The 15,020-nt window shown below is 41.6% G+C and overlaps 2 protein-coding genes and 1 pseudogene across 2 annotated transcripts; 2 read left to right on the top strand and 1 right to left on the bottom strand.

Annotated features, from left to right (window-relative positions):
- Positions 1-212: 212 nt before the first annotated feature.
- LOC145973828 (uncharacterized) lies at positions 213-1,876 on the bottom strand (annotated as a pseudogene).
- Positions 1,877-6,097: 4,221 nt separating this feature from the next.
- On the top strand, positions 6,098-7,066 carry LOC145973826 (uncharacterized). The gene has a single exon (XM_083103402.1). It carries the CDS (start codon positions 6,098-6,100, stop codon positions 7,064-7,066), a length of 969 nt encoding a protein of 322 aa, XP_082959528.1.
- Positions 7,067-7,836: 770 nt separating this feature from the next.
- LOC145973825 (uncharacterized) lies at positions 7,837-10,282 on the top strand. Its single transcript, XM_083103401.1, has 2 exons — positions 7,837-8,331; positions 8,429-10,282. Exons 1-2 carry the CDS (start codon positions 7,837-7,839, stop codon positions 10,280-10,282), a joined length of 2,349 nt encoding a protein of 782 aa, XP_082959527.1.
- The last annotated feature ends 4,738 nt before the right edge of the window (positions 10,283-15,020 follow it).

Raw genomic sequence — 15,020 nt, 5'->3', positions numbered from 1 at the left:
TTGGTCTCTTGTATCGAGTTCAATTTTCTGCCAGTTTTTTGCATTTTCGAATAATTTTTCGAAATGGTTTCGTTGAAGTTGTTCCAACATATCGGATGGAAGATCAGGTTTTTGCGATTGCGGACCATAATGACGATCCGTTCCTGAATTCGCTCCTTTGAATTTTTTTTGCCTTCCCTGTGTTTCTTGAGATTCTCTGGTTTTCGCAACTTTTATTTGTCGTCGTTTTTCCAGATTCTCGACAAGAGGCGGAACAGTTTTACACATACTTTGATGTAATTGTGTAAGGATTTGTTGTGTATTGTATTGCACAACTGCTCCCGCAATTCTAGCATTGTAAGAGCCTCGTTTGCCAAAATTAATGCGCTTTCCACCAATTTCTTTACAGATTATCGAGTTAAATGATTCAGCAGGATTATTGGTGAAATTTAGCAACAAGCTGTCAGAATAACCGCTTAGATATGTGATAGCGCTTTCTATTTTTTGATACAGACCATATAATTTTAGAGATGGTACATAATTTTGTTTCGTTTCATTCTCTTTGCATATACGGCTACGTACTTCGCATCGCTTATGTTCGCCAAAAACATGACTATGAATGTTCAATATATCTTTTTGTAATTCCGTAGCCTTGCAATGTTGAGGTGTTTGTTCCTTTTTTCTTCGTAACTCGGCTGCCTTTTCAACCTCTTTTCGGATATTTAAAATGTTGTTTTTTACAACATTTCGCAACTGTACATAGCCACGTTGTCTTTGTGTTTTTGGCTGAGTTGTCTCTGCCACAACTTTCAGTTTTTTGCATAAATTGCGAAGCAAATGATTTGTGCATTCTATTTTTTTTTACTGTTACCATCTGTTCATAGTACGGTCTATTATCAAGAATGGTTTGATATACGCTACTATCACCATCAGCAATAACCGTTTTATAAATCAATCCATGCATCTGAAGGCTACATTTAAAATCTTCTGCGATAACATCGCTCTCCATGCTTGTGGAGCTTACGTTGCGATCAAAATTTTTATAGCATTTGTGAGCTCTTGGTTCAATACCTTTTCGCTCTGCCATATCACATATTGCGCAATATTTATTCCGGACACCAACGAAGAGAATTTTTTTCGTATGATAACCAATTATGGCTCCAATACCGGAAAACGAGTTATAAACGTTACCATACGATCTCTTCATCCAACTACCATCTGCTACAACGGTTATGTACGGAATACCGTTAATAATATCATTTCTCTCAAGAGCGAGTTGCTTTTCAACTTCACCAACCAGTTTCATATTTTCCATGGCTGTTTTTTTAAAATCATCAACTAAATTCTCTCTGTATTTAATATAAGTTAGCTCGGACATACAAGGCATCTTCATGGCTGCACACAGCTCTTCGAGCTGGGCATAACCAATTCCCATTGTAATAGTTCCTGCTACAGTAGCTGTATTAATATCCAATGTTTCTGATTTTGTGGGTTCTGACCAGATGTTAGCTTCATAATTGCACATTTGACACTTTAAGAACAATTGCGTCATTAATCCACTTCGACGAGAATTTATGAGTTTCCAATCTTTAAATTGGAACTCTATTCCTCGCGCATGATTATCAAATGTTCTGTGGATTTCACTCCACATAAAAGAAATTTCGACAATGCGACAGCCTTCGGGCATGCTTTCTTGAATACGATTTGTATCCAGAGAGCCATTATCGATAACAAAATAGTTATCTTCGTAAAGTTTGACATTTTGATAGCACATACCTGTATTTGAAGTTGACTTCAAGCATTGCATTGTTTGGGTACTAACTTTTAAATCTTTCGTATCGGGAGGAGATTCTACCAATTTTTGAAAATCGATGGATTTAATGTTAGTACCCTTCATGCTCCTGGAGCCATTTGTTTTTCCAATCAGCTTCAATAACTGTCACCTGTAAAAAAATAAATGGATTAATATTTTATACAACATTGTTATAAAAATAATATATATTATTTATCCCTTAATGTAATCTTGAAAAAAATGTGATGACACCTGCTTAGTGTCACACTAACATTGCCGGGCCGACCAGCCGCCTGGAATAAAACTCGGCGCCTATGGGCGCCACCCCAGCGTTTCCACAAGTGGGCTCCCCACTCGACGATTCGCCTCACGCCGCGCGACCGTAGCACAAGAGTGAGGAGATCCAGCGACCGGTATATAAGCCGGCCCGAGCGAGGCTCCAATACCTTTTTCCCATCCGACTACTGACCAGCTCACAGCCTCAGGGAGCAACCGAGGAATCCTTTCGACTTCCCAGCAACGAATCCTGACCGTTCCTGTCGACGGAGACGAGCGCAACCTCTCCGCAGCCAGGGTGCCCCCTCCCGGGAAGGGAGGGATAACGGCGGATGACCTTAAGTCATCCATCCGAACCTCAAGGTGGGTTCTCGGGTTGACGGCCGAATCCATGCCCCTATGGGGGGTGGAGGGAGCCCCAATCCGGGGGCCAAAGGGGGGCCGGGGCTCAAGTCGGGAGAACTCGAGCACCGACCCCGCCCCCCCAGAACACCAAGGGAAGGGCGCGAGTGGGCGGTGTGGCCCCGACCACTCGCAACCGCGAATGCGAAGCAGGAGGGCCTCTGAGCCTTTCCCGGGATGGAGATCGGGTGGCGACGGACGCGTAACACAGCACGACTTCGCCTCCCGATCCTAAAGCGAGAGGGGAAAATGGAGACAGGGGTGCCGATGTAATGCACCTGCGAGTTCCGGGCCCCTGTCTTCCCCCTCTTCGCTGGGATGGCCACCCCGGGTGTTTTAGTCGGTATACTCCGTTAAATAGGAGGAGTCCGACATAACCCTCGCTCCCTCCCCGGGGAGTGAGGGTATCCATAAAGGATTTCAAAAAAAAGGTGCCCCCGGCGTTTGGCTCCCGAACCATACCAAGATCCAGTCCGCCTCGGAATTCCGGCGCCCGATCGACTACGCTTCTAACTCGCGCGCGCTCCGCGACACGCACCGCAACACGCGCCGCATCGCCGACAGGTAAAAATACCTGCGACCGTTAGACTAATAAGTGCGACCGTTAGACTAAGTTATCACCTGTGACCGTTAGACTAGTAATAGCGACCATTAGACTAAGTTATCACCTGTAACTGTTAGACTAGTAATTGCGACCGTTAGATATCAACGTAAAGAAAAACGTCCAGAAAAAGATAGGGATGTATGTGGGAGGAGGTCGGACGTGTCTTTACGCCCATTTGATCAACGAGCGACAGAATCCATCCGTGGCAACGGCATTGACGCATATCCTGTGGAGAGAGCATTCACACACTTTTCAGCCTAACGAATAATTGCTAGAAAACAATATTCGTAGACTAGAAAAATATGTGAGGCGCAAGTGGCCGGGTCGAACAAGTGTAATAAGCGATAATTGTGAATAATTTAATAAATTCTGTTTCTTTCTCAAGTCCGGGTCTCGTAAGCTTGACTCTCCCTCCTACTCTCGAAACCTGGCAACCGGCGAGCCAGTCCGCGGCGTTCGGGATAGGTGAACCGTTACAAAAATAAAATCTCTGAAAAATAAGTGCAGTCCTTTGTTTATAAAATTATTACTGAAAATTAACTATGACACAATAGATCATGTTTAGACAACAGAAATGTCATATTTTCTAATAAACTAAGGCGTACATGCATGTGGTGTGAAATATTTATTAAAATAACCAGCTCACAAATAGATCTCCTCTAGATTACGCTTTCTTTTCAAACAACCAGCACACGAATAAATCGCCTCTGGATTATATTTTTTTTAATAACCAGCACACGAATAGATCGCCTCTGGATTATATTTTTTTTAATAACCAGCACACGAATAGATCGCCTCTGGATTTATATATTTTTTTAATAACCAGCACACGAATAAATTGCCTCTGGATTATATTTTTTTTAATAACCAGCACACGAATAGATCGCCTCTGGATTTATATATTTTTTTAATAACCAGCACACGAATAGATCGCCTCTGGATTTACATATTTTTTTAATAACCAGTACACGAATAGATTGCCTCTGGATTTATATATTTTTTTAATAACCAGCACACGAATAGATCGCCTCTGGATTTATAAATTTTTTTAATAACCAGCACACGAATAGATTGCCTCTGGATTTATATATTTTTTTAATAAGCAGCACACGAATAGATCGCTTCTGGCTCTAACTACTATAAAAAATATATACAGGGTAGACCATTTTAATCAATACATGCGAATATCTCAGAAACACTGCATTAAATCGAAAAATGTTTCAGATATAAGTTGTATGGCTTGAAGGGGGACATAAGATGGTACATTGGTTTGACCTTGGCGTTGTCAAGGTCAGGGCAAGGTCACTTTGAATTTTTTAAATAAAACTCCCAATTTTTTATTACATATTCTTGTAGCCCATCTCGAGAGCTTTCCAACACTATAATTAAGTTAGTTTTCATTAAGTACTTTCCGAGTTATGAGGCTTGAAATAATTTCTTAATTTTATATAAACCGTAAAATATCTTGTAAAATATTGTTCAGATTTTATTCTCAATTGTCTTTCGACTTCGCGAAATATATGGATTCTCGACCTGCCGCAATATTTACCCGCCCTCCTTCCCCTGGCCTCTCGCGCCTCGCGCCACGCGACAGAACAGCTGATCCCGACAAACCGCCGATATAGTCGCTCTCGATCGTTCACGCGTCTCAGAAGTATCGTTTTTAAATCTCTATTGTCTCTCGCATCGATAACGGCTTTTTCGATCTCGCGTCTCTTTTCAAAATTGTTACTCCGTTAATCGATCTTTTTCTTTCGATAAAATAAAGTTCAGTTTATTGTGTTAAAAGACAGTGCTCTATATTCAATAATTTTCCTTCGATCTCCTAACATTTATTGGTCCTTCGAGCTGGATTTAACTGATCTAACGGATCTATCTCTACTAGACTTTCTCAGCTCTTTAATACTCTCGGTCTTTCTCAAATAATAAAAGTGATCTGTGCGGAAAGTGATCATTTTTCGATGTGTCAAAGTGACGTCGATTCGGAATTTGCTCAAGCTGCATTAGTATTCTCGTGCCTTGTCGTACAGTAACCGTTGAGCTCGATTTGAACAGAGGAGTTTTTTTTTCGATCTTTCTCGAAGCTTTTGACACGATGTCAACATTTGCGACACTCATCGAAAGACAAAACGACCTTTTCGGCCGCATCGCTCGAGCATTGGAAAACACGAAGAAGCTTGGAATCGACAAACTAAATCGATTGACGTTGGACTCACGGATTCAATCCCTCGAGAAGAATTGGGAAAAATTTCAGAGCAACCATGACAAACTTCACGGAGTACTCACCGATGAGACACGTGAGAACACATATTTTTTTCCGATTTGTATAATGATTGCGAAGAAGCATATCACGATTCTAGAGCCAGTATATTGCAACTCCGCGAAATGCTGCCGGAGATAGCCGATGATGCTGTCAATTCAAGTCGGATCAGTACAAGTTCGCACTCAGGAATGTATCGCGCGTTGCCTAAGATCAGTCTACCTAAGTTCTCTGGCGAGTATCACGATTGGCCATCGTTTCGTGATCTCTTCCATTCTATGATTGCATCTAAGGACGTCTCTTCTGTTGAAAAGTTGCATTATTTGAAGGCTCAAGTCACTGAAGAAGCGTCGAGATATCTGGCCAACATCCCGGTGACTGCCGAGAATTTCTCGCGCGCTTGGGAAGCGCTCACCGCAAGATATGAAAATCGACGTTTGTTAGTCTCTACCTATCTAGATCGAATTTTCGAGTTAAAACCACTCACACAAAAATCAAGCACTGAACTCAAGGCACTCCTCTCTACGGTAAAGGAGTCTCTCGGAGCCTTGGAATCACTAGGCGTACCCATCGTCGCCTTGACTCACAGACGCTCGAGGCTTGGGAAAGGCGACTCGAACAAGGCAATTCAACTGAGCTTGCTACCTTCGCACAATTCGAGCATTTTATAGAAGGACGAATTCGCGCTCTCGAATCCGTCCAATCTCGCACCATTACCGCAAAATCCTTCTTCGCTCAGAAAACAAACGCTAAATCTAAGCCACTTCGCACTCACGCCGTTACCATGAACAACGTTTCATGTTCGTTCTGCAATGCCGCACATTATATCGCATCATGTTCCGAGTTTTCCGCGAAACCTGTTGCAGAGCGACACAATTTCGCAGTTCAGAAAAATCTCTGCTTCAATTGCTTAGGATCACATCGTCTTAGTGACTACCGTACAGTCAAACGCTGCCGAAAGTGCAAAGGGCAACATCATACGCTCCTGCATCGCGATTCACCAAGCAATCACCTCGAAAGCAAATCGAGCTCCACTTCTAGCGCACAACCGAGCACATCCACCTTGCCAGCCGCTTTCTCTCATCTCGCTGCCGTATCGCACGAACGTCAGCAAGTGTTACTCGCTACCGCTGTCATTACTCTAATCACCGACCACAGCCGCACAATCAAAGCTCGGGCGTTGCTGGATCAAGGATCGGAGGTCTCTCTAATTCAAGAATCACTCGTTCAACTACTTCAACTTCCACGTAGCCACGCATCAATTCCTATTCTGAGCGTCGGAGCTCAACACGCTGGCTCAACGCGAGGTTCAGTCACACTGCGATTTCACTCACGCTTCGACACCTCATCAGAATTCTCAGTGACAGCATTCGTACTACCCAAGATTACCGGTCGAATTCCATCAAAGCCGGTGACTGTCACTCCTTGGATTCATATCGTCGGACTTCCGTTAGCGGATCCAGATTTCGCAGTCCCAGGGCCCATCAATGTACTTCTCGGCGCGAACATTTACGGATCCTTGCTAAATAGCGCAATCAAAGCAGGCCCCTCCAACGCACCGATTGCGCAATCAATCTCACTCGGCTGGATCATTTCAGGACCAGTGGATTCGATCATTTCCACGCCTCGCAAAGTCTTCGTCACCGTCGGCTCACCTACACTCAATGAAGACCTGCACGAGAATCTTCAACGGTTCTGGATGCAGGAAGAAGTCCGTCTCCAGCTTCTCAGCATCTTAGCCCTGAAGAACTAGAATGTGAGAATCACTTCGTCACCACGCATTCTCGCGACAATACCGGGCGCTATGTAGTTCGACTGCCGTTCAAGTCTACTCCCAAACGTCTAGGCGACTCACGCATTGCCGCAAACCGTTCCTTTCAACGAGTTCGCCAACGAATCCAACGAGATGCACTTTTCGGCCAACATTACACGGCATTTATGCAAGAATACGCTGCTTTAGGTCACATGACTGCCGTATCAGCGGAAAAAGAACATAATCGTCCTACGGTCTTTTTGCATCATCACGGCGTCCTTCGCGAGGCTAGTTCTACAACCAAATTGCGCGTCGTTTTCAACGGCTCATCGCGCACAAACCGGCGCCTCCCTCAACGAGTGTCTTCACGTAGGACCGAAACTTCAAACTGATCTCGACTCGGTCCTTCTCCGCTGGCGGACATATTTAGTCGCCTTCGCAGCCGACATCGAAAAAATGTACCGGCAAATTCAAGTTTATTCAGACGACCGCGACTTTCAACGTATTCTCTGGAGCGATACCGACACTCCTGAAGAATATCAGCTATGCACAGTTACGTACGGACTGACCTGCGCTCCGTACCTCGCACTCAGAGTCATCAAGCAACTCGCCATTGACGAAGAAAGTAAATTCCCACTCGCTGCCGATATTTTACGGACAGAAATCTACATTGACGACATTCTCTCCGGAGCTGCCACTCCTCATATCGCACGACTGGAGGTCACTCAATTAACGGAACTCCTCAAAGCGGGCGGCTTTCGATTGCAAAAATGGCCTCGAACGATGAGACCATTCTTTCGGATTTAGTGGAACCATCTAAAATTTCAACCTCTCGCGAGTTCCAAACCGAGACTCGTACCTTGAACTTCGTGTGGCAGCCTGCGAACGATTCATTCAAATTCCACGTGAGTCTCTCTGATTCTCCTGGCCTCGTAACTAAAAGGTCGATTCTTTCGCGAATATCTCAACTCTTTGACCCACTCGGATGGCTCGCTCCCGTCACCATCACTGGCAAGATCTTCATCCAACAACTTTGGAAGGCACAGGTCGGCTGGGATGACCCCTTGCCTCCATCGCTAAGTCACCAATGGGCTACCTTCAACGGGGTGTTAAAAGGCGTAACGGAATTCTCAATTCCGCGATGGCTGGGTTGCTCTTCGTCCTCATCAGGCATCGAGCTTCATGGATTCTCGGACGCATCGCAAAACGCGCTTGGAGCAGTTATCTACCTCCGAACTCTCCACGGCTTTGCGGATGCTACGGTGGTACTTATCACCGCAAAGAGTAAAGTCGCTCCGGTCAAAAAATAGACGATCCCTCGTTTAGAACTCTCCGCTGCCGTCCTATTTGTTCGTCTCCTAGCTCGAGTTCGGCAAAGTCTCGACTATCAATACGTTCCTGCTCATCTTTGGACTGACTCAACTGTCAGCCTCGCCTGGATTCAAGGACACCCGTCCAGATGGAAGGAGTTCATCTCAAATAGAGCCGCAGCCGTCCAAGAATTGGTTCCGGATGCCCGGTGGCATCGCTGGCGCGGACAATCCAGCAGACTGCGTGACTCGCGGTCTTTCACCAAGTCAGCTTCGTCAGCATTCTCTGTGGTGGAACGGGCCCTCATGGCTGCAAGGTTCCTCTGTAGGATGGCCGACGACAACGCCTCTGCTCGCTCAGTCTATCGACCTCGAGGAACGCCGCTCACATGTTCTCCGTGTGTCTGCGGTAAGCACTCAGACAACTTACTGGGACCTCATTGATCGATTTTCACAGCTCAACCGCTTACTCCGAGTCACGGCCTGGATCATGCGTGCCGCTGCCTGCTTCAAGGGAACCAAGACTCACCATCCGACAGCGCTGACCCGCCTCGAGATCTCCCACGCCCGGTCTTTGTGGCTCAAAGAAACTCAGCGAGTGTTCTTCGACAGCGAGCTTGAACTATGCTCCAGGAAGGAACCACTGCCTCGCTCGTACCCGCTCTTGAAGCTCGCTCCCTTCGTTGATGCTGACGGGATTCTTCGCGTCGGAGGACGACTCAAAAACGCTCTGCTCGACCCGGATATCAAACATCCGGCTATCATACCACGAGACTCTTCATTCTCCCGTCTAATGATTGTCGACTTCCATAAGAGAACACTTCACGGCGGAGTTCAAATTGTCCTAGCAGCTTTACGCCAACAGTATTGGATCATCGGCGGTCGTTCTCCTGTCAGCGCCTATATTCGGCGATGCATTAAATGCATCAGATACCGCGCCACCACGGCTAAACAGATGATGGGCTCCCTGCCGATCTCGCGCGTCACACCCACGCGTCCATTTCTTCATTCCGGCGTGGATTACGCTGGACCATTCCAGCTTCGCACCTGGCGTGGACGCGCAGCTCGTAGGTATAAAGGCTACCTCGTGGTGTTTGTCTGTTTCTCAACTTCCGCAGTCCATCTAGAGGTGACTACAGATTACACCACCCAAGGCTTCCTAGTCGCCTACCGCCGATTCATCGGGCGGCGTGGCCGATGCAGCACCCTTACGAACGATTGCGGGACCAATTTTATCGGTGCTGACAACGAGCTTCGTCGTCTATTCCACGCAGCTTCGAAGGAAATTGCCGCAATTTCCAACATTCTGGCCGCTGACGGAACGACATGGAAATTCAACCCTCCTGCGGCCCCCCACTTCGGAGGCAAATGGGAAGCCGTAAAATCTACCAAATTCCATCTTCGACGCGTGATCGGCGACACCATCCTCACCTACGAAGAGCTAAGCACGCTGCTCATTCAAGTGGAGGCGGTCTTAAACTCACGCCCGCTCAGCGCTATCTCCGACGATCCTGACGACGTCAATGCTCTTACGCCAGCGCACTTTCTCATAGGCGAATCGTTAATTGTTGTTCCAGAACCTTCGCTTGATGATGTATCTATTTCGCGACTGTCACGCTGGCAATTGATTCGCCAGATGCTGGACCGATTCTGGCGCCGATGGTCCACAGAATATTTACAGCGTATGCAACCGCGAAACAAATGGAGGTCATCCGAGACGTCATTGTCCGTCGGAACGCTCGTTTTCATTCTCGATGAGCGCTTGCCCCCCATCGAAGTGGCCCTTAGCTCGCGTCATCGCTACGCACCCCGGACAAGACGGCCAAGTACGCGTCGCGACCGTTCGTACGGCCGCTTCGGAATTCAAGCGACCGATCATAAAACTTTGTCCGCTTCCTATCGCTAGCTAAATCCATGTTACATTAAAATTACTGTCATTCGCTTTCCGTTTACTGGTTCTGTTATAATCATTCTCGCCTTTATGTATTCTGCCTTTGTGTTACGTCACGTTGCGTCCGAGCGGCAATCCTTCTTACAAATAATTTAATTCTTTTCAGCGGCGTTCGTTACGCCCCTGAGGCGGGCGGTAATGTTCAGATTTTATTCTCAATTGTCTTTCGACTTCGCGAAATATATGGATTCTCGACCTGCCGCAATATTTACCCGCGCTCTTTCCCCTGGCCTCTCGCGCCTCGCACCACGCGACAGAACAGCTGATCCCGACAAACCGCCGATATAGTCGCTCTCGATCGTTCACGCGTCTCAGAAGCATCGTTTTTAAATCTCTATTGTCTCTCGCATCGATAACGGCTTTTTCGATCTCGCGTCTCTTTTCAAAATTGTTACTGCGTTAATCGATCTTTTTCTTTCGATAAAATAAAGTTCAGTTTATTGTGTTAAAAGACAGTGCACTATATTCAATAATTTTCCTTCGATCTCCTAACAAATATTCTTTTTTCGATTATCTTACCTTAATACTTTTATGTACAAAATAATGAAAGGGATCAATTGGTGTGAAGAAAACACAGTTATTTGTAAGAAAAAAAATGTAATTGTTAATTGCAAATTACATTTTTTTTCTCGAAACAATTGTGTTTTCTTTACACCAATTGATTCCTCTCATTATTTTGTACATAAAATTATTAAGGTAAGATAATCGAAAAAAGAATATTTTACAAGATATTTTACGGTTTATGTAAAATTAAGAAATGATTTCAAGCCTCATAACTCGGAAAGTACTTAATGAAACCTAACTTAATTACAGTGTTTTGGAAAGCTCTCGAGATGAGCTACAAGAATATGTAATAAAAAATAGGGAGTTCCATTTAAAAAATCCAAAGTGACCTTGCCCTGACCTTGACAACGCCACCCAAGGTCAAACCAATGGTACCATCTTATGTCCCCCTTCAAGCCATACAACTTATGTGTGAAACATTTTTCTATTTAATGCAGTGTTTCTGAGATATTCGCGTGTATTGATTAAAATGGTCTACCCTGTATATAGTCAATTTTTAATACATATGAAGAAACAAAGAACTATTTTTGTGATTCTTATTTTTCAGAGATAATAATTATTTCATAATTATTTTTGTGTGTATACATAAATTAAAAATATATAACAGCAACTATTAATAGTAATTCTAAAAATATGATTTTGATATGAGTTTTTAAATACAAATTTCTATATAAATGTACAGAGTCAAAAGAATATTGTAGCGAAAAATTTTAATTATTCGATAAAGAGGCAAACAAAATTAAATCAAATATAATTTATTATTCAAAAGTTGGACTACAAATGATAATTTGAAAAATGCTTACCTTTTCATTCTCAATCATGGATTTGAAGCGCTTCAAAAAATGATCACTAATTGTATGTCAAACCTCAGTTACAATGTTCTTTATTTTTGCAATTATGCACTCCTGAAGATTTTTGAAAACTGAAAATTTATCTGGAAATTCTCTAGGAATGCATAATTAAAGAAATAAAAAATATTATATAGTTGAAATCTGACAAAGAATTATTTACCATTATTTGAAATCTTAGAAAATTTTCTCTAACTCGTTATTGAAAAGTAAATATTTTGAAAATTACTTTTTGTAGTCCAATTATTGAATAATAATTTACATTCCATTTGCGCGCAATTAATTTTTCGCCAAGACATCTTTTTAAATCATCTTAAATAAAACTAATAGAGATAAATACAAATTTACATAATAGAATGAATACACATTAGAACTCATGTACATTTATAAAGAAATTTGTATTTAAAATAAATGTGTAATAATTATTAATACTATACTTATATTTTTAAAAAATATAATGAAATAAAATAAATATTAATAAATATTAAATTAACATTAAAATAATAAATATTAAAATAAATATTAAAATAATATTAAAATAATATTAAAAATAAATATTAAAATAATAAAAATATAATAAAAAGATAAAAATTTAATAAAAATATAACAAAAATAATATCTATAAAAATATAAACATAATATATATATATATATATATATATATATATATATATATATATTTAATAATTTAGAATTACTGCTATATGAATCAACACACACGGATTATTATATGATACAGTGCATACATGTATGTAATAAAAAAATGATAAATAGATAAAAATGATTATATAAATAAACAGGGAGAGGGATGAGAGAGAGGACGGGGGAGAGAGAGAGAGAGAGAGAGAGGGGGAGCGAGAAAGAATGAGTGAACAAGTATTTCTACATCTTATTGTCATATCAAATGTCACTAAATGCTGATTATGAGAAAACAAAAGGAAATGATTGTATCTTTCTCTATCGATACTTTATGCTCAATGTTCACTGATGCTACATGCAAATGATATTATATTACTTTATGATGTTGATAAAGACGTTCGCTCACATACTTTCTTTCCACTCCCCCTCATCTCTCTCTCTCTTTCTCTTTCTCCCTCTTTATCTCTTTTTTTCTATAATCATCTTTTTCTTTCTGTCATCTATTCGTTATATTTATATTGTATGTATGTAATATACATAATGTGTATATGTATGTGTTTGTATTATGTATAACAATAATTCTCCTCAATTAAACTTAAATTATGATATTGACATAAAAATACTAACCTTTTAAACCATCCTTTCTTCGTAGAAAGTCTGTGAGCACTCAGAGGCAAACGTTTTTCATTATACGTATATCCCATTGTGGAAAAATACACTAATAAATAATTAAAATAAATTATTTCCAATATATATTTTATTTTCACTCTTATCAATATTTTATTTTCACTCTATTCAACACGTTTTAACACGTAATAGTCGACTTTTCTCGCGCTGCTTTTGTCACGAGTACTTAATGACCGCGTGACAGCGAGTATCGTACGCGCAATAGCTCAGCGCATGTTCATTGCATGTATGTGTGTGTAAGTCGACTTACTCCGCTACATACATAGTGATATCGCATGAACATGGAATGAAAATAAAAAAAAACGCGCATGTTATGAACATAATGAACTCGAAATATTCTCAAACCGAATAAAAAAAGTTACATATTCATATCAAATTATTTGATTGTAAATACATTTAAAGATTTTACAGAAAAAATAATCAAAAAGAAATAATCTTTATCGCAATTCGGAATTGTATGATCAATAATAATTATATTATTGATTCTTTTTGTGTATATAACATATATAATATTATATACAAAGTGTCTTTCAATTTGAAAATATAAATTTAATAATGGAATTTTCGAAATACTAAATAATAAAACTATAAAACAAATATATACCTCTTTAGCATATTAATAAAACTAAAAAAAAGTTAAGTAAAAAGAGCCAAGCGCAATACTAAGAGTGCAATGTACATCTTGAAAAAAAAAAATTTATTCTAATATGGATGTTTCGATCAATTTTTTGATTGTACTGCGACGTATTTTTCAATTTGCCAAGATGTTTCTCGGATGGTAGAGAGAAATTTGGGGAACGGAAACGTCGTCAAAAACGCGAGGCAGATAGAGAATACTCGCGCTCAGAGGAACGGGGATGGAGAGTGTTCTCGCGCGAGCCGCGGCGAAGCGGAGGCCGTTTCGATATCTCGAAGTGGGCGCCAGATACGGTCTTTCACGTATCAATTCGCGAAATGCGAAATTCACGACAAACACGGGCCTTTTTCGCCACGGGTCGACTAGCTCGCCTAACGGTAGAGGGGCAGGGTTAGGGGAAAGTTTGCTATAATCCTTGATTACGAGGCTCCTCGAAATTGGGAAGATCGGGCAGGCGAGACAATTCAACAATCACAGCCGACATCTAAATAAATTACGCGAATTTAGAATAAAGAGAAATAACAAATTTATTCAAGAAAAGAAATATAAAAAAAGAATATAAAGAATATAAAGTAAAAGAAATAACGAATTCAAGAAAGAAATAATAATAACATAAATTAACAAATCTGAATTAACGAAATATAACTGCGGTTAACATAACTTCGAAAATTTGAAATCACGAAATATATAACAGATAATTTCTCGATAGAGGTGATAAGAATAACAACACGAAATCGAGACCCTAAGAAAGCGCTGATATTTGTAGTTCTCCTGGCTCGTTTTTATGGCCGGACTTTGCGAGGCCGAACGGTGTTTCGAAAACGTATTGGAAATTTCGACGATCTCCTCAACGACTCAATTTTACAGATCTGTTTACCTTATTCTTTCAATCGCTCTTTTAGTCAACGACAATATGTTCTAAAAGAGGCTTAATAATTGAGCGCGAATAATTCAACAATTTGCGAAGACGGGAAATCTCGCTTGCGACGAACACGGTCGATGCAATCGATATTCGATAGCCGTCGGACGCCGCTTACGTTTCTTTTGGCGTAACGCCTTTTTACTCACGCGCAGTTCTCGAATTTCGGCGACTTCTGAATTTATCGTAATTTATCTCACACCGCAGCACATTCACACGCACGACAAATATCCCGAAATAAGAGCAAATCATACACGTAACGAGCGCGACAAGGACAGCACGACATTCACAACGCCACGATACGCACACAGTCACGCACTCACGTACACGCTAATTAGCAACGAAAGTCGCACGAAGACCGATTGCGGGGATGTCTTACGCGGCGTCGACAATTCTTTT

This window comes from Camponotus vicinus, unplaced genomic scaffold, assembly GCF_025532165.1.
Source record: "Camponotus vicinus isolate PSW18456_S1 unplaced genomic scaffold, iyCamVici1.0 SCAF_6, whole genome shotgun sequence".
NCBI lineage: Eukaryota > Metazoa > Arthropoda > Insecta > Hymenoptera > Formicidae > Camponotus > Camponotus vicinus.
The sequence above is the reverse complement of the archived record's forward strand: the minus strand, read 5'-3'. Positions and strand labels throughout refer to the sequence as shown.

Excerpts from the sequence above, each read along its gene's own strand:
- LOC145973826 (XM_083103402.1), top strand. The coding sequence starts at position 6,098 with ATGAACAACGTTTCATGTTCGTTCTGCAATGCCGCACATTATATCGCA.
- LOC145973825 (XM_083103401.1), top strand. The coding sequence starts at position 7,837 with ATGGCCTCGAACGATGAGACCATTCTTTCGGATTTAGTGGAACCATCT. Across the intron at positions 8,332-8,428 it reads GCTTTGCGGATGCTACGGTG|CTCGAGTTCGGCAAAGTCTC; the intron begins GTACTTATCACC and ends TTCGTCTCCTAG.